The sequence below is a fragment of the Alligator mississippiensis genome, chromosome 1 (assembly GCF_030867095.1).
Source record: "Alligator mississippiensis isolate rAllMis1 chromosome 1, rAllMis1, whole genome shotgun sequence".
Classification (NCBI taxonomy): domain Eukaryota; kingdom Metazoa; phylum Chordata; order Crocodylia; family Alligatoridae; genus Alligator; species Alligator mississippiensis.
Window position 1 is genome coordinate 243,689,072 of NC_081824.1, and position 22,633 is coordinate 243,711,704.

The 22,633-nt window shown below is 49.4% G+C and overlaps 1 protein-coding gene across 2 annotated transcripts; it reads right to left on the reverse strand.

The window, feature by feature from the left end:
- Positions 1-4,061: 4,061 nt before the first annotated feature.
- On the reverse strand, positions 4,062-17,916 carry PIANP (PILR alpha associated neural protein). Of its 2 annotated transcripts, none has more exons than XM_006271398.4 (6): positions 17,562-17,916; positions 11,053-11,120; positions 10,329-10,894; positions 10,045-10,126; positions 9,493-9,720; positions 4,062-9,072 (listed from the first exon to the last, which is right to left on the reverse strand). In XM_006271398.4, the coding sequence occupies exons 2-6, from the start codon at positions 11,067-11,069 to the stop codon at positions 9,051-9,053; spliced, it is 915 nt and encodes a 304-aa protein (XP_006271460.1). In that variant the 5' UTR covers positions 11,070-11,120; positions 17,562-17,916; the 3' UTR covers positions 4,062-9,050. The 2 variants fall into 2 exon arrangements, with proteins under 2 accessions (XP_006271460.1, XP_059576409.1); XM_059720426.1 differs by lacking the exon at positions 17,562-17,916 and adding an exon at positions 16,863-17,338.
- Positions 17,917-22,633: the final 4,717 nt, after the last annotated feature.

Sequence of the window (22,633 nt, forward strand, 5' to 3'; positions counted from 1 at the left end):
AATTTTACTCCATAGTCAAATTGGTATAAACGGGGTGGTGGAAGGGCAGCGACGGTTGCCATCCTTTGTAGCAGGCAGTGTGACCCTCTTTCTTAGATCTCTTAAGTATAATTTAACAACCCATGCAGCAGCAGGACATTGGCCACCATTGTCTCCCTGTTTTACCTATGGCAGGTTAGTGTGTTGTACATTGTGGTTGTACAAGGTTGACTTCATAGTTTTACTAATAGGTTAGACAATGGGATGGTTTGGATAGAGATGATTCTGCCTCAGGCAGGGGGGTGGACTAGAGGACCTTCCAGCCTGAGTTCTCTATGATTCTGTTATTCTAAATGTGAGACTAGATTTCATGTCCAGTGCGTAGAAGGAACTGGACAGTAACTATGAAGGTTGATCCCCATCTTCAATAACAGGGTGGCCTTGGACTGTATGAGGAGGGGTCAGGATTTCATGTCCAGTGAACAGAAGCCCTTGGACAGTAATTGTGGAGGCCTGGAAACTGTTTCCTGGAAACTCAGAGACTATAACCGGAGCAGGGAGGCAGTTTCTCTGTCCAGTGGCTGGAGGTCTGTGGATAATAACTCAATGTGTCTCAGTCCCATGTTCAGTGAGCAGAGGCTCTCAGATACTGACTGAAGTTTGAGTGTTATGTTCAGTGGCAGGAAGCCCAAAAATGGTAACTGGGAAGGGGGAGAGAAGCTTGGGTCTCTGCTCAGTGTGGAGAGGTCCTTGGACACTGAGCCAGATTCTATTTCACTTCATGCTTCACACTGACACTTACACACAGTCTGCAATTCTGTTTTGCCCTCTGGTGAAATAGAATCACCCTGGAGAAAATGAGAAGCACAGCTCTCCTGTGTTTTAGTAGCAATCACCTAGTGGTTAGAGCACTCACTCAAGGAGCAGAAGACCCATTATGTAGCCCTGCCACGCTCCTTGCCAGAGTATGTTTGCATCTCCTGCTTCCCAGCCAAATGCTCTGACCACCACACTGCAGGTCAAACATTCTCCAGTGCTATCTTCAGCACTCCTCTTGCAGCTGAACTATTGCATCTTGCCTTTCTTCCTCATTGTATAAAACTGGTAGGAGAACAGTGGGGAAGTTTCTGCCCCACTGGACATTTAAACATGTGCTCCAGGAGTGGTGGGTGGAGGGTGGAAGTTTTAATTAGAGCAGCTCTGAGAGCTGCTCTAATTAAAGTGCCCAGAGCATCTTGTGTATCAGCGTCCCTGCACTTAAGTTAAAGCGCCCTCACCGCCATTTTTTAGCATGGGGACACTGATACATGAGGCACTGAAGTCTGCTGGAGCGCAATAATTACCATGCTCCAGCAGAGTCGATTAATCAAGCCTGCTCTGATGGGCTGTAATTACAGTGCATTGGAGCAGCCTCACTGCTTGTGTACAGGCACCCATTGTGAGCAAGACTCCAAGCCAGAACTCAGGGCCCCCTTCCAAAGCAACAAATACCTTACAAAGCTGCACATCCTTTAATTGGCTTTTTTGCTCCTGGTTCCATATACATCCCTCTCTTGGCTGCACAGGGGAGCAGCTTCAAAAAGAGGGCTAGAGAGAACCCTGGTTCATGCATGACGTGTGGCCTGGTGCTTAGAGCACCATGATGGGAAACAAGGGATGTACGTTCAAGCCCCCTTTGAGTAAGGGAGGCTTAGAACCTGAGTCTCCCGGGTTTTAGCCACCAGGTCCTCCTCCATCTTCCCCTGGCAGTCATGGGTTTTGCCCACCTAAAATTTTGGGATTTGTGCACATACATTGGTGACTATGTGGTACCACATAACTATCTGGCCAAAGCACAGTCCTTATGCTCAGAAGCCGTGTAGATTTTTATGTATTCACACTGTGCCTGGATAGAAACACAAAATGTGCCGTAAGTGCCAAAAACAGCAGCCACATGGCTGGGTATGTGCTGCTTAGACACATAAAGTGAAAGAGGATCTAGTGCTAAGCAGGTGGGAGCTGGGGCAAAGTACAGCAGCAAAGAGCCTGAGACAGTAACTGGGGGTGTCAGGTATCAGGGCCAGTGACTGGAGGCCCTTGGAAAACATGGGGAAATGAATTCCAGTTCTCATGGGCAGAGGGCCCTTTGCAGCAACTGTGGGGTTTGGGTGACATCTTCAGTGGCAAAAGTCCTTGGGTAATAATTGGAGGTGCAGAGCTAAGTCCCATGTCCAAACAACCTCGGACAGCATTAGAGGGTTGGTTTCCAGGTCCTGGTAGTCCAGGGCCTTGTACAGTTATTGGTAGGGGGAGGCTGTTAACCATCTACAGTGGTTGGGTGCCCTTGGACAATGTCATATGGGGCCCAGGTCTCATGTCCAGTGAATAGAGGACCTTTGGCATCCAGATGTGGACATCTGGATGACACCTTTGGATGGTGAAGTTCTTTGGACAGTCACTGAAGGATCTGGATCCCAGGTCCAGGGTACAAAGGCCTTTGAACAGCAAGTGGGGGGTGGGAAAGGTCAGAGTCCCACATCAAGTAAGCAGAGGCCCTTAGAAAGTAACTTCAGGGATGGGGTCCCCCAGGAAGTGCACAGAGGCTCTTGCACAGTAATGGAGGGTTTGGATCCCAGGCCTGCTGGCAGAGGCCCTTGGATAGCAACTCTAGGGGCAGGCCCTCTGTTGCCTGAAAGGCCATGAACAATAACTGTTGTTGAGTCTCCAGCTCTGTGGGTAGAGGTCCTTGCATAGGAGCTGGTGGGAGAGGGGCTACTCCCATATCCAATGGCCAGAGACCCTTGGGCAGTGATGGAAGGTAGGATGCTGACCTCTATGTCCAATAGGTAGAGACACCTGGTCAGCCTTTGGGGAAACCTAGGCCCAGGTTGAGTGGAAAGAAGTTTTTAGACCATAATGGAGGCAGGGGTACTGGGTAGTTATTAGAGGTGAAGGTTGGGTCTGCGTCCAGTGGGTTTTGTACCTTTAGTGAATGGAGATGACTGAGTCCTATCTCCAGTGGATAGAGGCCTGGGGATGGTGAATGGGGTGGGAGGAGCTGGATCCCATCTCCTACAGCTCAAAATCCATGGACAGTGACTGCGAGGAGGGAATATGGACTCCACCACTGGTGTTTGGACCATAACAGGAATGGGCCTGGCTCTCATCAGCAATGGGAGAGTAAGAGGTGGAGGGAATGGCACATCTCCAGTGGCTGGGCAACCTTGGACAGTACTGGAGGTGAGAGTGAGAGTGGGGGAGAGGGGAGGCTGGCCCCATTTCCAGTGGCTGAAGGTCCTTGCACAGTAACTGGGGGTCAGGGACAGTAATTGGAGCATCTTAGATTCCACTTCCAGTGGGTAGAAGCCCTGGACAATAATAGAGGGCATGGGACATGCAGTGGGGTGGGGCTGGGTCCCCTTTCCAGTGGCTAGAGGAATTACCAGGGAACCTGACCATTAAAATCAGGTGGTACATGTGGCTCTGCTTTGCAGTCTCCTCCCCTTTGTTTCCCACCCCTGCACTGATCACTGCTAGAGTTAATGAAGTGGAGGAGTTTATCAGAGACAAGGATGCTTAATTACAGAGCAGCCCTGGAAACCAGCAACAGCAGCAGCACTGTGGCCAGGAGGGGAGGCAGCAAGGCCGTAAATAGAAATCGCGGAGGCAGCCGCGGGGAACGAAGCGAGGGAGATTTCTGCTCCCTCATCTTACCATCTCCCTCCCTTTTCCTTCAGTTTTCTTCTCTTCTCCTGCTGTTCCCCTGGCTTTAATCAGAAATGAACACTGGATAAACAGTGCAAACCTGTAGCTGGGAAATTGCATGCAAGAGATGAAACAACATCTGAACATGGAGACTGAATCCACTCCCACCCTTGCAGAGCAGGGGCATCTTGCGCTGAAGGCTGGGGTTACATGGAAGCAGGGAGAAAGAAGCGAGCCTTGGAAAAGGGATGAAATGGAGGATTGGTGGGCATGGGGCAGAACTGTCACTGCTGTCTGGGCAGAAGCAGGTGGCTGTGTATGTGCTACCTCATGCCAGCCTCCATGGGGTGGTGCCCCTTTTCATCTGCACTCTACACCACTTTCCACAGCAGCAGGAGTTTTGTTTTCAGTATTTTGCAAAGGTTTATTTAAAAATGTTGAAACTTACATCCCACAAGAATTGAATATTTCACCACAAGAAGAGAATCCTACAAAAATATATATCACAGCGCACAAGGGTGGGGGAGGGAGAGAGAGTGAGATTAAGGGAGGAGGCAGAAAGGGAAGGACAGAGAGGACTGGATGGGGGAGAAGCAGAACAAGTCAGAGGATAAGAAAAGAATGAGGATAATGAAACAGCAGGAGAGCAGACAGGGACTTAGACAATGATATAGGTTGGGAGTGTAGAGATGGAAATCACAGGGTGAGATTAAATGAGAGCAGGGGGAAGGGGACAAGCAGGTGGTAAGAGAAGTTGGTGTGTTTTCCCCTATTTCCCAACCCTCCAGCCTAGAACAGGGTTGGGGCTACAGTGGAATACTGGTTTGGATGTGACAAGAGATCTGGCCCAGAGGCTTTGTTGTGAAAGGCTTGACTCTAGAGCTGTGCCAATAATTGTTTTTTTGGTTTGGTTGCAGAACAGAAAAAAAAACAAACAAACCAAAGTTTCAGTCTAGCCTCACCTAACAGTAACATGTTTCCAGAATTTCTGGAGAACCAAACACATCAGGTTTTGTTTCCAGGCATTTTAAATAAAGGAAAAAAAGAAAATCTGGAAACAAAGGCCTACGCTCAGAAGTGAGGCAGGTGCCACAGAGGTGAAGGCAGTTTTCCTCTTATACCATGTGTGGCTGAGGCTCTCAGCAGGGTCTGGGGGATCTGGGTTCACATTCTCTCACTTAAATATTCACTAAGCAGGAGAAAGAATGTGAGATCAACTCTAACCCAGTGGTTGGGGTACCTAACTGCTTAAGTGAACATTTAATGACAAGTTCAAATAGCTCTCACAGGAGAGAATGAAAGTCACTCCAGAATATCTTGCACCTTGTGGTTAGGGCAAGTTCCTACTCTGAATTACCCAGAAAGGAGATCTCTCATCTCAGTATGCCAAGCCCCAGATGAGTGTCCTAGTTGTAGAACATGAGAGGATGACCTTCTCCTCCATTTTGTAAACAGCACCTAAAATGCCTTGTGAATGTAGCTGAAAAACTGGAACGATTCCACATTTTCAAAACACAATTTGCCAAATTCACCCTGATTTAGCAGATAGTTTCAGGTGACCCCAAGCTACATTTTTGGTGAATAAACTATTTGTTGGGAAAATAAATTGCCCAGCTCTCGTCAGCTTGTCTGCGAGAAGCAGGAACCTGCTAGATCCAGAAACAGAAGGAGAGACAGCTGGCCTGTCCCCCCTGTTTCAGAAAAATGATGTTGGAGTGTTTTACCCTTCCCCTGCCAAATGATTTTCAGAAGGTTTTAGGCAGGGAAGAATTAGGCCCGATGAGATTATTTAGTAAATGCAAGCAGTTTTTGTTGACATAATGTTTTAGGATTGTTCTGCTCAAGTCAAAAACATGTATCAATTATAAATTCACATTGTGTGGCACATCCTGGTGGTTTCACGTGAGACAGTTAATGGCACTTATAGAAACATATTTAACTAAATATTTAAATATAAAAAATGGACTAAAAACATACCATGTGTGTAATATATTGGATTTGCTGCCACAGGTGCCTTCTCTTCTGCATGTCCTGATTTTTGGAATCCTTGGGCAGCCTTACCACTGCGCCCTTACTACTACAATGCTTTTGCATTTAAATTCCTAGATTTGTCTGGTTGGTGTTAATAAAAAGAAAAGAAAAATAAAGGAAAACAAAGTATTGAAGATTATTTGGCTTGACAAGTTTAGGAAGTTCTTTTCAGCTGAACTTGGGACACCCCTATCTCAGTCACTAGTGCAAGTCTAATGCATGCCATCAACTTTCTTATGTGGCTTCTATCTTGCAGGAAATGGAAAGGCAGAACAGACATTCCAGGTTCATTTGGTGAATGGACTAAGGCTGTGAGAGCCTAAAATCAGGTCGTGTCTTTACTTAAAAAGTTGAATTGATTGGATTAAATTGATTTTAGAGCAATCTAATTGATTTGGTTAAAAACCCCTCTAATATAAATGCATGTGGCTTAATTTAATAATTTATCTATGCAAACAAAACTAATTTAAGCAAAGGTTAAGCCCAGCTTAAGTGATTACATTGTAAACTGATATAGTTAAACCAATTAAACTTTTCTTATATAAGCAGGCCTGAAATGGATCCAAAATAAAAAAAAAAAAAACCAACAAAACAGTTCATGGTCAGAGCTCAACCTAGTTTTACAAAATAATAAACCTATACTTTTACTTAATACTTTTTTTCTAATTTCTGCTGTTCTCAGTTTTTATAAAGCTCATTACAGATTACTTTTCATGTAAATAGTCTTATTGGTGAGTCACACAAGGTAAACACATGAGACCTTTTGGTCTGTTTCCCATTCTACCTTGTGGAGCGGTTCTATCTGAATGGCCATTTCATGAGACAATAAAATAAGGCAATAGTATCTATTGGGGAATCCAGATAGCTCTGGAGACCTTAACTTTTGAGACAAAGGTCAGTGGAGCCAAAAGCAAAGCTTCAGATGATCTAGTAAATCACCTTGTGCAACTAAGTGGATAGGCAGGACCAGATCTTTTGCTGCTCCTGTATTTTATCTATTGAGTGTCTGTGCTCTATATTCTTCGCTCTTTGGCTATGCATTCACTGCCAAAAAGGCGTAGAGGTGTATGACTGTGTGTTTTTCACAAATGTTCTGCTGTCTTACAGTAAAATTCTGGTGGAGACTTGCCTTAGGCAGTATTTTACACAAGGAAGGTAGGCAAGATCAATGCTATAACCATCCCCACAGTTTTCCTTGAACCAGCTATATGATGGCAAAGCTTTGTCTCCACTTTACAGTGAAATAGATGGTAAAAGCTCTCTTCCTGTAAACATATGCTCTTCTTGTCGCTAAAAACAGAGGAGAAAAGTCTACTTTGCCTGTTATGCCTCTTAGTAGAACCTAGATGTCTAAGACTTAGTCATATTGTACTCCAACTCTTGCTTCCTGGGCAAATGCCCTAACAACTCAGCTATTCAGCTAAAAGGTGGGTACATCTCCTATCTGCTCTCCTCTCCCCACTTTGTTTTGGGAATGTACATGGAATATATGCTCTTTCCCAGGCAGATGCAAAGTTAGATAGATACATCCCAGTCACCCCAGCCCAGCTACGCAGATAGGGGAATGTGATGAAAATCTGCATAACAGGTATCAGTGTCTGGGAGGCAGCATGGAATCTGTCTGGGCCTTAGATGGATAAATGCTACTTAGAGGCATAATAGGCTCTGTAGAATTTTGCCCTGGGTCTTTATATCCTAGGCACTTGGCCTCCTCTGACCATCTGTGCCTTTCCCATTTCCATCTCTGTTGTTGGGGAGATGTGCACTGCAGTTGAAGACACCTAAACTAGCTTTAATCTGCCTAATGTGCAACATCAGCAGCAAAGCTGTAAATGCCATGGCTTCTCAGCACAGACCGTGTGCTGAGACCATGACCATGAGACATACAGTGCTCAAACAGCTGATCCACACTGCATCTTCACACCTATTGGTACCCATGCAAGCTGGATGAAAGCTGGTTCAAGTGCACAGGCTGTGCTGCAGTCACACCTTGATCCTCTCAACTCTGGCAAGCACCGTCTGATGTGCTGATTTCATGGCCAGAGTGGAGCCAGGAGCATTCCACAAGTAACTGAGTAATGCAGAATACTCCTCAAAAAGTTCCTTGGTGAAGGCTCTGAATGGCTCCCTTTTCTAACAGACAGGGTAGGTGCCATCTCCTGCCTACCTCATATAGGGTCAATCTCCCAGTGCCTCTGATGAAAACACCTTCTACCCTTTCTTCACTTACCTGTTGGGCCCCCAGGCCCTGACAGAGAGCTCTGCTCAAGGCACTTCCACCCCTACAAGCCCAGCCAAGGCCAGGCTTCCCCCTTCAGCTGCTTTGGCAGTAGCTCTGCCTTTAAAGGACCCATTCCAGATTCTTTTTCACACTTCCTGAAACGCAAAATAGCCAGAGTGTTTTGCTTCACACTTGCTGAAATCACCTGGGAGCAGAGGCAAAACCAGGATGAGGGAGGTTTACAAAAGATCAGAGTGACTAGAAACAGGCTAGAATGAAAAGTATTCTTCTGACATAACTGGAAAGAGAGGGAAAGGGAGGAAGAATGGGAAGAGAAAGAAAAACTGAGAGGACAGTGTTGGGTGACAGAGGAAGAGACAGGAGCATCAGAGCAGATGTGCATTGGGAGAGAGAACGGAAAGATTTGAAAAACAGAGGGAGCAGCAAGACTCTCTCCAAGAAACAGGAGCTAGGAGGAAGAGTGAGCTCTTTCCCCTCACACCAGCAGGCTCTGCTTCCAGCTCCTAGAACCATCATGGAGAGGTCAAGACAATGAAGAGAGACAAGCCCTCCCCACACACACACACCCAACCACCCTCCCCCAGCCTCCATGCCTGCCAGCCTGTATCCATCCCTGCCCAGGCAGGGAATTCCATGGTGACAGAGCTCCAGCTGTTCAGAAGACACATTAAAGCACACTGACAGAAGGAGAAGGGACACACTGAGGGACTGAGCCTGTGGGGATGGGGGTAGTACCCCTGCCTCTCCACCTCCCCCACCCCCATGTCAGACATGCACTGGTGGGTTATTCACAGGGATCAAAGTGCGTGAGTGTGTTGGGAGAGGGCCAGAGGGGGTTAATATTTCACAACACCAAAAGATCTTGTCTCCTGGGTTCTGCTCTCTTGTCATCCCATCCTGGGGGTTACCCCCTATTCTTGTCCCCATCGAGAGACCAACAAGGCCCAGACTGTCTGTTGCCCAGTACATCGTGTTTTGGCAAAGTCAGAGATGATGATAGAGGGCCGTGGCACAAGGGAGTTTGTTCCCACTATAGCAGAGGCAGCAGAAATGCGTACTCCCTGGATAGGACAGGAGTAGTTGGGGGAGCCAGCTCTGCTGCTCTCCAATGTTGTCACAGGTTCACCAGTGGGATTCTGGGGGAAAAAAAGAATTAGCAATGGGAGATGCCTCTTCAGATCTGCCACTCCCTTCCTGGCAGGAAGGGCTGTTCCCCCAGCCTATTTCTTAGGCATCCTTGTTGCTTCCCCCCCTCAGCCACAATTGGACTCTGTTGTTCCTGTGGATGGATGGTCCCCCAGGCTCACAGAGCTGTTTGTGTTGGGAGATAGCTCCTAAGTCCCTTGCCACTGGTGGCACTCTTTTCCTGTTTCCCTACTAAACAATTATGTCCTGGCCTTTAATCCACACCCCATTCAAGGGAGAGATCACAGACACACATCAAGGAATCACACTGCTATGGCCTCCTGTTGTCTGCCTTTCACTCTTTCTCTCTCTTTCTCTCCCTCCCTCCTTGCCTCTGTCCCCATTTCATTGTCCTCTCTTTTTTCACTCACCGATTGAGCTGGAAGGCACTGCTCTTCCCCTGGCCCCCCAGTTTCTCTGTACCCTCCTGGACCTGCCTGAGTACCTCCGTCTCAGAGGCAGGGGACAGAGTGTCTCCATAGGGCCCAAGGATGCTGACTGTGGCAGGTGACAGGTCTGTGAGTGGCTGCTGACTCTCTGGCTGCCGTATCTCACTCTGCTGACCAGAGTGACGACGACGCTTCTGATTACGGTCCCAACTGCAGGGAGAGAAAGTTACTGAGACACAGGGAGCCCCTGCCTCCCCGCTGCTGCTGCTTTGAAACAAGCAGAATTCAGAGAGCAGTGGGGTCTAAGCACTCAACACACCCAACACATTAAGAACAGTAGAGGCTACCCTTCAAGCCTCTCCTTTGCAAATATACCCTTGAAACAGTGAGATCCACCATTGAAAGTCCACACTCAAAAGTCAAAGGAGGGGCTGTGTTCCTCTGGACACCCAAAAACACTGAAAATATGCTTTGCTAGAGCATCTTTAGTGATGCCAAAGTCAGATGACAGCTACACACTGAGAATCCACTCACCAGAACTTGAATATTATCCCAGTAGCAACAAGAACAATAATGATAGAGATTGTGATAGTCACGTACAGCTGAGGATCCACACCTGAAAGACAGGGAGAGAGGGTGTGGGGGAAAGGAAAGAGAAAATGTGGGAGTCTCCTCCAACACCCAGCCAAAGGTGTTGGAGGATAATGGACAAGAATGCTGGTTGGAGTTAGGGGGAAGCTCCCTACAGTACAGCCCTGCTCTCTCCCAGCAGGAACTACTATAGAGAGCAGAGTGAAGGGCTTGGAGAGCAGATTTACCTTCCCCCCGCGGCCCAAACAAAAAGGGCCGCAGAGTGGCTGGGGTGTCACGCAGATTGAGGCCTGCATTGTGCAGGAGCGAGTGGGAGTTTGGTTGCACTGTTGCCATCCCATGTGGTGAAACAAAGGTGTAACTCAGGTGTGGGAAGCCTGGGTTAGCTGAGTTGGTGTCACCTCCATCCTCGTCTGATACTGTGGGGCCCCAGACAATAGCCCAGGGGTACTGGGATGAGGGTAGCCCATCCTCAAACCCAGAGGGCGTGGCAGGACGGGCCCCATGGGCCTGGCGCCTCAGCCGCACCACATGACGCAGATCTGCCCCTTGCGGGGTCAGAGATCGCTGGCGCAATGAGATGAAACGGGAATCTCTCTCTGGTGGCGAGATCCTGTCCCAGATGCAAACGGGCCTGGAAGCTGAGGAACTGCGACGGGCACAAAGTGGCCGAGCAGCCAGGGGATTCCGGGACCGAAGAGACCAAACACTGTGTGGAGAGAATGCTGAGGCCAGGAGCAGGAGAGGCCAGAGTTGCAGTGAGCGGAGGCAGGAAACCAGAGGAAGCATCACACTGTTAGGGGGAAAGGAGAAAGAAAGAGAGTTAGTTCCCTGAAGAGAACTTCCTGTTGGAAATGGGCAGTGGAGAGCACTTCCCACAGCCGGCACTCCTATCCTCTTCCCTGTGGTGCCTTCTACGTGGCTGATTAACTTTGGGAACTGTGAACCTACCAGGCACTAGACTCCATCTCAGAGGCAAAGGGTTCTTCTTCAGAAATGATCTCGTCTCATGTTCTTCACTGAAAAACAAAAAAGGAGGTTCAGTGAATGGCTCTACTGCTCCAATATTCTTTTGTATGAATGTGCAGCTGTCTACCCCCATTGGCTACCTAGACCAACGCCTGACTGCCTAGACCCATCTCCCAGCGCACACTGCTACATGCAGCCTCCTCCATAAGCACACACACATATACACACACACAAGTAAATCCACACAGGTGCACATCATGCTTTCCCCTAGATGCCCATACATACATGTGGAGTGCACTCAAGCTGTGCAGAAACACACACACCTATACAGAATAGTCTTATGAGCACTGAGGTACAGACATATGTTATTTTTCCCTAGGGACTCTTCTGCCTGAGGCCCGAGAGAGAAATTTAGTATCTTTGTTTGCTTATCACTAGAACAAGTTGGAATCTTAATTCCTGTATTTATTTATAGTGTAGAGCATGTAATCCATTTATTAAAAAGGGACTCTCCCATTATGTGTCAGAAAGAGAGAGAGAGAATGAGGAAAAATGAGACTGATAAACAAAGGATGCTGTGAAAGAGAGGGTGAATCAGCTGGAGAAGTCCAGGCTTGCTAAAGAATGTAAGAGCAAAAATGTGCCTATCAAATATTTAGTATTTACCTTCTTGTTGGCTAACATTAAGTTAGCCTTTCCCTACTCCCTGTCCCAGGTCTCCTCCATTTTCCTCCATCTCTCTCACCCCTATCTACCACTCCCTCTCACTCACAACTGCTTCTCTGTTAAAGTATTGTTCCACAGCACGGACAATAGCAAAATAAAAGCTGATATCACTGGTTGAACTACCCATCTGCTGTACCCCATCTCCCTGCACCACTGTCTGGCAGTAGGAGACACAGTACTGCTGCCCTTCACAGTCCATCTCTCAGGCCCTTTCATAGCAGTATGCATTAAAGCCTCAGATCCTTTTCTGGTATGGGAGTGAAAATAAGTCTGACCCAGAATTCCAGAGTAAAATAAAAAACTTTGCACAATAAAATTGGTAGGACTATTTGAACTGCAAAATATCAGCTTCAGATTGAGTGTGGATATATGAATACAAGCTGCCTCTCCTGTCTGTTTTGCTACTCTGGAGAGGGTCCTAGGATTGGAGAACGGAACAAAGGTAAGTATGTATGATTAAAGCTCAAGGCTGAGTTAACCTGGATGGCCAGGTCAATCAGGCAATAACTACTGTACACCCTTCTCTTCTAAAGCCCTATGGAGTCCTTCTGTGGCTTTTGCCATAACCTCCTAGTTACTCTCTCTTAGCATTAGTTAATTAAAATCTCAAAACAACAAATTGCAGCCCTCTTCTAAATCTAAGTCTGTTCCTATTGGTGGATGAGAAGTTTCACTCCAGTGGTAGGATCAGGAGATCCACAGCCCCGGAGCCCTTGGATGGGGTGGTAAGGAGAAGGCAACCATCACCAGGAAAACAGTGTCTGAATTGTTACTGATGCATTAAGTGGGGATATTTTTAGGCTGCTTCTGCTAAATATTTAAACAAGGTTCAGAGAGAAAAAAGATCTCATCCATCTGTTAATGCAAACTGCCCCTTTCACACATGAGGATCAGCCTATGAAGAGATCTGGGTAGTATTACTGGTTTTGAAGATGTGGCAGGCAGGATCATTAGTTTTTCTCTTTCCACTACATCTCACTGATGTAGGTGTTACATTGCTCTCAAGCTATTATATTTAGAAAGGACCTTTAGTTCTCTTGGAAAACACGTAAGTGCAGTTCAACACAAAGATGCTACAGTGCAGTGATGTTCCCTGGCCTGGGAGGACTTTGGTCATCTGGAGTATGATCTCACAATGCCCTAAGAGACCACACCTGAGGGGCTGGCAGTGTGCTTCCTGGTGCTAACACTCTGTGATAGGGATCCTCTTGTGTTTTGGAACTGAGAGTGTGACTCCAAAGCTCATGTTTTAGGGTGTTGGTCACATGATGCACAGAAGCTGGGGGCATGACCTCTAATTATAGTGCCTTGAGACCCCAGTGAGATGAGTCACCTCAGGGGAATCAGGAGTCAGTGTACCCAGTGCAGCTCCCTATGTTCTCTGGGTCTGCAAGATTGCACCAGGGGCCAAGGCAAGGGCCATAATCTGTTTTACATTTACATTTAAAATGTAAATTCCAGTAACAGTGCTATGAGCTTCAGACTTTGCAGGGCTCGACAGATGGGAGTGTGAATCCTAATGTAATTATCTTGGAACAGGTATAGGAGAGTAAACTTCCATCCTTGAGGAACAAGAGTGAAAAGCCCTGTGCTCCTGCTAGGGATGGATCCACAGGAGGTGTAGCTGTGTGGCTATTCCCTCCCCTCCCCCCCCCCCACCCCCCACTTTTGGTTTGGAGAGAATCACTAGAACCTCTGGGGGCTTTTTCAAGTCCCTAAAGCAGGTGAAAATCCACCCCCTTCCCCTTGGTGCTAAGAAATACAACCCCTCTCCTCCTCCTCCCCTTCTCCCCCACCTGTTGCTCCTGCTTTCCCTGCTGTTCCAGGTGCAGGGAAATTTCCAGAGCTCCTTCTGCTCACCCCAGCTAGGCTGCTGGACTCAACTGGGGATTGGGACCATGGCAACAGCAGGGTGGGAGAGTAGTTTCCCTCTCCCTGCCTGGTCCCCCAGAAGCAGAGGGGAAATCAGCGGTGGCAGGTAGTGGAGGGCTGGAAGGGGAGAGGCAGCATGCCTTTAAGCACAAAGGGGAAGGGAGAGGAGATTTTCATCTGCTTTAGGGACTTAAAAACGTTCCCAGAGACTCCCAGGGCATCCCCACGAGTGTTGAGGGGCGGGGGTGAGGGGAGGCTGGGAGCAGAGAGTGCAGCCACCTCTGCCGTGCAGCTAGACTCCTGTACCCCTCATTGGAAAATCCTGGATCTGTTCCTGCCCAGGAGCACAGAGTCCTAGTTCTAATGCTCCACGATGGAGATCTTGCTTTGTGCCTGGTCTAGGAGCGTTACTGCCAGTGTGCTAGGGCATGAATCTATGGCACTGTAGGGCAGGAGCATGGATATTGGGGTCTGTGTCCCCCCACTATGCCAAGGTGAATCTTTGCACTAGTGTCCTGGGGCTTGGATCCCACCATGCATGGAGAGCAGGGGACAGATCCTTGGGCCAGTGCTCCAAAGACAGGATCACTCCATTGTTAGAGATTGCATGTTCAAATGGCATAATCTAGTATCTTGGAGCACAGACAGTCCTGCCTTTGGGTGCTGGTAGTCTGAATTGTGTCGTGGGTGCAGATGCTGCTCCACTCAAGGCCTGGGATATGGATTCTTTTTGTTATAGCAGTGGATTCACAATCCTAAACATTTACTAATAAAAGTCAATCTGTTATTTCCTCTGGTGAATGGGAGTCTAAGTGCTAATGTTAGTGCCCCAGTGTTTGAATTCCAGTGCATGCAGATAATGGCGGTGTGAATTCCAGTGCTGACCCAGCTGCCCTTTGGAATGCAAAAACTCCTGAACAATTGTTTCTCCACATCAAAGTCTGTCATATACAATGCTCAATGCCCTCAGCCATTCTATTTAATATAAACTGTTGTGAGAACTTGCAAGACCCTAAAATCAGAGGTGCCAGCCATATAGATGATAGCCAGCTCTACATCTCTTTTACATCAAATATTATCAGCAACATCTGAGTGCTGAATGCTGAAGCTAGACTAATTCAAATAAAGTGCAAATTTTTAACAACCTTTGTCACATACTGGAACAACTTATCTAAGGATATGGCAGATTCTTTTTCTCCTGAAGTCTTTAAATAGCTACCTTGCTAAAATACAGGCTACAGCAAAACCAGAAGTTATAGTCTTGATGCAGGAAATGAAATTGGTTAAATGTTCTAGTCTGTTTAAGCTGTAGGTCAAACAAGATGGTCAACACCATCCCTCTGCACTAAAAACTATGAATCTAGCAGCCTTCTTGAGGCCGAATGAAGATCAGCATCTGTATGAAGAGCAAGTGGCTGACGCTGAGCACATATAAGACATGCCGGTGGGAAGTGGGTAGTCATCTTCTATTTGGGAATGACCGGAAGACCGTGCCCGATTCTACCTGGATTGGATCCCAGATGGCAAGCTTTATTTTTGTGACATCTAGACATCACTGTTGCAAAACTGTGCATCTAGGAATGAAGCTCTTTGTTATCAGAAAGCTCCAGCTAGTTCAAAATGCAGCAGCTTGTTTGTTCAGCAACTCAGTTTGCCAGGAATGCATCACTGTGGTTCTCCACACCCCACACTGGATCCCATTTAAACACAGAGTCCTATTCAAGGTCTTTGACCTGTTATTCAAAGTCCTCTCTGATGTTGGCCCCAGTGACCTGAGCAATCGATCACCTCTCCCTCTGCCATGATGAGCTCATATGATGGATATGTTTAATGAAACAATTACATTGTCAAGTGATGGGGAGGGCTTGTGACCCTGAGGAACAGAACATTCATAGGATCAAGGCCAAGAGTATGAAACTCATTTGCAGATGAAATAACATTTGCCATTAAAAGCCCCGCTGCATTGCAAGCTAAATGCAAATCATCCCTTTGTCCATGGTTACCCACACAAACATTCCCATTCTTAATAATACCGGTAATTAAAGAACACAACCAAACCAAATATGATCTACCCACCCCGAGAGAGGAAAGAGAGTGATATATTGGTTGTTGCGTTTAATGCTTGGGAGAGGTGCAAATACTATGACAAGCATCGTACAAGAACTGGGAAGGACAAGGAACTCTGAATCCCAGTGACTCTCCCTGGAGGTAGGTCCCCAAGCTTGGGAATTGGCAGTGCGAGTGACAGTGCTACTGCCTTGGGGCTCTGATCCCTCTGTACTTTGCTTGGAGCAGCCCAAATCCTGGTGCAGCTCTCACTATACTCTGCAGCGGAAGGCCTGTGAGTGAGTCACAGAGCAATTGCCCCAGGCCTGACAAGACTGCTAGTCTGGGGTGGGGTGAAAGGGCTGGGAGCATGAATCCAAATGCCAGTGCCAGGGGCTGGAGGTGACGACACTCGTAGTCTAGATCGCACTGTGCATGGGGCCTGTGAGTGTGGATCCCAGATCCTGTGGGACCTTACTGTGTCTGGAGGCTGAGAGTTAGAATCTAGGGTGCCTACTGTCAGAGGATGCTGCCGGGTTTGCCAATCCTGGTGTGGGTTGCCCACCAGGGCTGTCCAGTGGTGCTATGAGCCTGGGAGTGTCAGTGTCAGTGTCAGCCCGGTGGGGTGCAGACCCTGCAGTGCTCAGTGCCCACCATCCTAGGGCACAGATCCCAGCCAGCGTGCTGGGGCACCAGGCGACGTGCTACAGCGCCATCCTGCTGCTGGCAGAAGGATACTGGCAGATGCTGGGGGGGGGCGGGAAATAAATTTCCCGGGATCCGAGGATGGGAATCCCCCCCCCCCCCCCCCCTTCCCCACACCAACGTTTGTGTGAGAGCCCAGCCTGGCTGGAGCTGCGGGTGGCCCCTGGCAAGGTGCCTCCTCCGTGCTGCCCTTGCCCCACATGTGTCACAACTCTGCCCATTCTCTGCCGGTGCCCTCCTGGCCCCCTCCCCCCGCCGTGCCCAGCCTGCTTCGCAACCAGCCTCCCCTGCAGGATGCGCCCCCCTCCCCCCGAGCTGCGACAGCCGGGCTGAAGTGGCCTCGCCTGGCACAACAGGTCTGTGCCGGGGCCCGGCGGCGGCGCTGCGGGCGGCAGGGCAGGGCAGGGCAGGGCGGGGCGGGGCGGGAGCCGGCGCGAGCTCACCTTGGCGGCGGGCGGCGCGGGGGGCACCCGGCTGCAGCGGCGGCGGCTGCTGGTGGCGGCGGTGCTGCGGCCGGTGCCTCTCCTGGCCGGGACGGCGGGGGCGGGCGGTCGGAGCAGGCGGCCGGCGCGGCCCCGCTCCCCTCCGCCGCCGTCTCCGTCTCCGTCTCCGTGTCTCGCTGGCTGCGTTAACCCGCTGCCCGCCCGCCGCAGGGCGCCCCGAGCCCGAGGGAGCCGCCCGTGCCCCTGCCCCTGCCCTGCGCCGCCCGCCGCCGCTGTCTGCACGCCCGCCCGCCTCGCTGCTTATTTTCAGGATCTCCTAGTCAGGATCCGCACAGGAAGCGATTAGGTTGCCATGGAGAGAGGTGTCTCCAAGGGACCCGTCACTTGGGGCGGGAGCGCTCTCCTGTGAATTCCCCCCCGCCCCGCGCCGCCACAGAGATGCGGGCGGCCCCGCTCCCCGCCCGCACCCGCACCCGCGCCGGGGCGGCCGCCTCGCTTCGGCCCGGCCACAGCCCCGCTGACAGCCCTGCCCCCCACTCCCAGCGCGCGCCTCTGCCCCGACTCCGCATGGGCTGGAAGCCGGCCCAGGGCCCTCCACGCACTCGGCCCTGGGGGCAGGCCAGGGGCCAGGGGCCAGGGCCCGCTCCGAGCGCGCAGGCTTGTGCCGGGGCATGCCACGCTGCGCGCCCCAGCGTTTACCTCGGGCGTCCGGGCGTCAGGGCTGCAGTGTTTTCCTCCTGCTCCCGGGAGGGTGGAGGGTGGGCTGCTGCTCTGGTGGGTTTGGGGGAACGTGGACCATGCAGCAGATGGGTGCGTTGCCTGTGCCTCCAAGTCTTTGTTGCCATCACACGCCAAAGCCGTTTTGTCTAAGCCTGGGAACTCTGCCCTTGTCACGGAAGAAAATGTTTTCTCCTAGGACAGACAAGGGACTCTTCCAGGATGGGGCTTCGCGCTGCCTTTGGAGCTTTGCCCCCCTGGTCCATTTGTCACTAGGGCCTCTTCTTGAGAGCGTGCTTCTGCTTAACGGCTGCAGCGTTTAGGGGGAATGTCTAGGTTATGTCCCCGTAGGGGTGTGAGCCTAGAGGAGTCTGCCTATGTATGCTGGAGGGCTGGAGGGGGGGCCTCATAGGCAAATACTCAGTTTACCACAAAGATAAAATCACAAACCAAATTATAGGGGAGTGACTGTGCAGCCAAAGGGTGAGAGAGGAGAGACCGAGCTGTAGAGACACCTTCCGCTCTACTATCAGAAAGATGAAGGAGTGAGAAAGTAATTTCCTCAGATTCTCAGAAACAATCAGACTTTTCGTCACAAAGTGAGGAGGAAAACCTGTGCCTGACCCTGGGAAAACAGAGAGAAATGGGAGAGACAGCATGATGCTGCACAGCAACCTGCCACTGCCTCAGGAATGGACACTGGTGACAAAAGGGATACACAGGATCAACCTTTGACAGTGTGTGAAGCCTGGAACACACTGTACCCATCTTTGACAGGCACCTCGGGGGGGCCACGTCGATTACTCTGTCAGTGCTTCTGTAGATTGCCATGCCAATAAAATGTGCTGAATTGTGTTTGAAAGGGTCAGTTCTGTGTGTTCCGTCTGCACTGTCTTTTGTGTGTGTGTTTACATGAGCGTGTTTGAGAGAGTCTGTTTGTGTTTCATATGGTTGGGATCCCTCTTTGGGGACTCAGTGATGTGTGTATTTCAGGGTGCCAGCATACATGTGGCCCTGTGTTTGGGTGGATTTAAAATCATTGGCTTGCACGTTTTGAAAGAGGTCTGCAAATGCTCTAGGGAGTGTCAGGATTTGTGTCTGTATTTGAAGAGTGTCTCTGTGTGTGTGTATGCACATGCTTGTGTGCTCAGAGAGGTGTCAGTTTATGTGTGAGAGGGGAGTCAGCATGTATGTGTGTGCTTTTGAGCCACTCTTCTTTCACTCTCTCCATAGGCACATACACAGGGTTTTATGCTGGGGATTACCCAGACTTCTTTCCCATTCTCTAGCCTTTTCATCTCTAACCCTCCTGGGACTTGTACAAATTATCTGTACAAAATTCACCCTGCTAATCCTTACTGCGTTCATCTTCTGCAGCTGGCTATATACATGGCCGGGGCACCCCCTTCTGGATGGGAGACAGGGATCCACCACTCCCTACTAAATCATACCTCTTAACCCTGTGCATGCTACCATACAGTTTTCTCCAGGGTTTCTCACTCTTCCACTCCCTCCTCTTCCTCCTCACCGGGGGGCCACTGGGGGGAGGGGGGTATAAGGCTCGAAGAAGGGCTAAACCAGCCACTCAGGCTTCTGACCTTTTCAAATTCTGATGAATGTGTTTAGTATAATTGGGAAGCACAAAACAGAGGAGAAAATTCAACCAGGGAAAAGGTCAGCTAAAGGGCGAAAATCCAAATGATGCAAAGACTAAAAATCCCCACCCGGAGCAAAAAAAGTGGAGGAAGGAATCAGAGAAATAGGAAGGAGAGCCTGGGACAAAGATAGTGTGGGGAGCCAGGCATCTCAATGACTTGCTAGACTTGCTAGACTTCAGCAAGGCCTTTGACACTGTCGACCACCCCATCCTCATTAAAAAACTAGGCAACTGTGGCATCAATGCCTACACAGTCAGATGGATTGCAAATTGGCTGAAGGGTCGTACTCAGAGAGTGGTGGTGGACGGGTCATATTCAACCTGGCGGGAAGTGGGCAACGGAGTCCCCCAGGGCTCAGTCTTTGGGCCCCCATTGTTTGATTTCTTTATCAGCGATTTGGATGACGGGATGAAAAGCAACCTGTTCAAATTTGCTGATGATACCAAAATTTGGGGTGAGGTGGGCATGTTAGTAAGGAGGGAAAGACTGCAGAAAGACCTGGATAGGTTGCAGGGGTGGGCTAACAAAAACAGGATGCGTTTCAATACTGACAAGTGCAGGGTGCTGCACTTGGGCAGTAGTAACCAGCAGCACACTTATAAGATGGGAAACTCCCTTCTTGAGAGCACAGAGGCAGAAAGGGATCTTGGAGTCATCATTGACTCCAAGATGAACATGGGCCGACAATGCGAGGGCACGGTCGGCAGGGCTAACCGGACCTTATCATGCATCCACAGGTGCATCTTAAGTAGAGCCAAGGAGGTGATCCTCCCCCTCTACGCGACACTGGTCAGGCCACAGCTGGAGTATTGTGTCCAGTTCTGGGCACCCCACTTCAAGAGGGATGTGGACAACATTGAGAGGGTCCAGAGGAGGGCCACCCGCATGATCCGGGGACAGCAGGGCAGACCCTACAATGAGAGACTATGAGACCTGAACCTGTTCAGCCTTCACAAGAGAAGGCTGAGGGGGGACCTGGTGACCATCTATAAACTCATTAGGAGGGACCAGAAGGGTTTGGGGGAGACCTTGTTTCACCTAGCGCCCCCTGGGATAACAAGGAATAACGGCCACAAGTTGTTGGAGAGTAGGTTTAGATTAGACATCTGTAAGAACTACTTCACAGTAAGGGCAGCTAGGATCCGGAACCAACTTCCAAGGGAAGTGGTGCTGGCTCCTACCCTGGGGGTCTTTAAGAAGCGGCTCGATGCCTACCTGGCTTGGGTCAATTGAGCCCAGTTTTCCTTCTGCCCAGGCAGGGGGTCGGACTTGAAGATCTACAAGATCCCTTCCGACCCTACTTCTATGATTCTATGATTCTATGATAGGATCAGGCTGAGGTTGGAATGAGGTGGGAAAAAGGGGGAGCGGAGAATTTAGGATGAAAGAATTAAAGCAAGGTCATGAGGGAGATGTGGTGAGGTTAAAGGAAAGGTATTTTTTATTTTGAAGAGCAAGTTGAGGATGAACAGGTCTGAGTGAGGCTGGGAGAGTAGTTTAGGAAAGGGACTGATTGTGGTTGGGGAAGGAGGTTACAGTGAAATTGGGGTAATGGGTGAAGTGGGTGGAGGGGGTTCATGGAAGCTTTGGGTGAAGGGATTGAGATGAGGTAATGACAGCTAGGGGCTTTGTGGGGTAAGGTTAGAGTGATGCAAAGTGTAGGGTATTACTCAGAAAGGAATAAAATTGCAGGGGAGGCAACAATAGAGTTAAATTAGGTGAGGGATTAGGGTTGACTGTATCCATTATAGAAACAAACCTTACCAAAGATAGAGAACTATCAGTGGGTGGAAATGGTTGACTTGTGTCCAATGAATATTTTTCTTTTGTGTTTGAAGATAACTGGGAAATGTATTCATATCACATGGGAATGACAAAGTATGTTTTAGTCCATTAGTAATTACAGAGGAAGTTGTAATGGCAGTGTGTGTACACAACATCTAATAACATTCCTAATATGCATAAAGAGTTTTAAATCAGCAGACATGGACAATTTACACCCAAGTGTCCTAAAAGAATAGGCTCAGGATTCTGCCTGATGATGCTTATTTTTAATATATCTGAGAGTACTGGGGGAATGGCCAGAAGACCGGAAGAGTGCTAATGTTGTCTCAATATTCAAAAAGGGCAAGTGGAGTGATCCACTTGACATCAGGCCCAGGCAAAATCAAGGAAAAACAGACATGGGATTCACTCGAGAAAGAAGTAAAGGATGGGGCTAGTCTTAATGCCAAAGTGGTTTTATGAAAATATATCTTGTCAAAAAAACCTGATTTCACCCTTGCATGAGACTACAAGTTCAGTTGAAAAGGTAACTCTATAGATATTATATTGACTTGAAAGACATTTAACTTTGCGCAACATTATAATGAAAAGCTTAACACTACCCTATAGAAAACACATTGAATGGATGAAGAACTGGCTATGTGACAGATCTCACAAAGGAACTGGTAACCCAGAATCAGCAATGGTAGGGAGTACTTTAGTGGGCTTACACAGGGGTCAGTTCTAGGTCCAAAATAAAGGTAACGTTTTTCATCTGTCATCTGGAAGTAAATATAAAATCGCAGCTGAAGAAATATGTGGTGGACAGAAAGATTGCCAGAGTGATAAATAACAAAGGCAGCAAAACAAAATGATTTGGAATGAACAGGAAGTTGACCTGCTCAAACAAAACATGTATTAAATAGCCAATTGCCTGTTAAGAATGATGGGGGGGTGGGCGGGAACGGAGCGTCGCCACACACCGCCCCGTGCTGCTGCCACTCTGCCTCCAGCCCCATGTGACCCCCCAGTCCGACTCCATGCGGTCACCCCCAGCCGCTCCACCCTGCAGCGCCACCTCCCAGGCGTGGAGGAGAGAGGGGAAGCTTGCATGCGGCAGCCACAACCATCACCCAGTACCTTGCACTGCCACCACTGCATGTCCAGCCCCACGCAACCCCCTCCCCAATGGCTCCCCTCCCTCCCTCCTGGCTGTTGTCAGGGTCTGGCAGTGGTGGCAGGGCACCACCACTGTGCCCACCCTCCCCTTCCCACTTCCCTCCTCCTATCCTCCCCACTCCCTGATGGCTTTTGTCGGGGCCCGGAGATGGTGGCAGCGGCAGTGAGGCCAGAGCAGAGGGGTGAGGCCTGTACTGTGCTGCCAGCACCATGTGCTGCTGCCTCCAAGGAGCTCCACTCCATCCCTGCCATCATGGCGGTGCTCTGTCATCCCAGTCTGTCCCCGCTGTCCCCCTCTGCCTCCAAGAGGCAGGGCCAGGGGGGCTTGGGGGGAAGGGGTGAGGCTAGCTCTGCTGGTCTCGCCTTCCCACTACAGCCTCTGTCCCCACTGTCATGGCAGTGCTCTGCCATGTGTATCTGTCTGTGCAAAGCATTCTGATTGGTTGTTTCAGT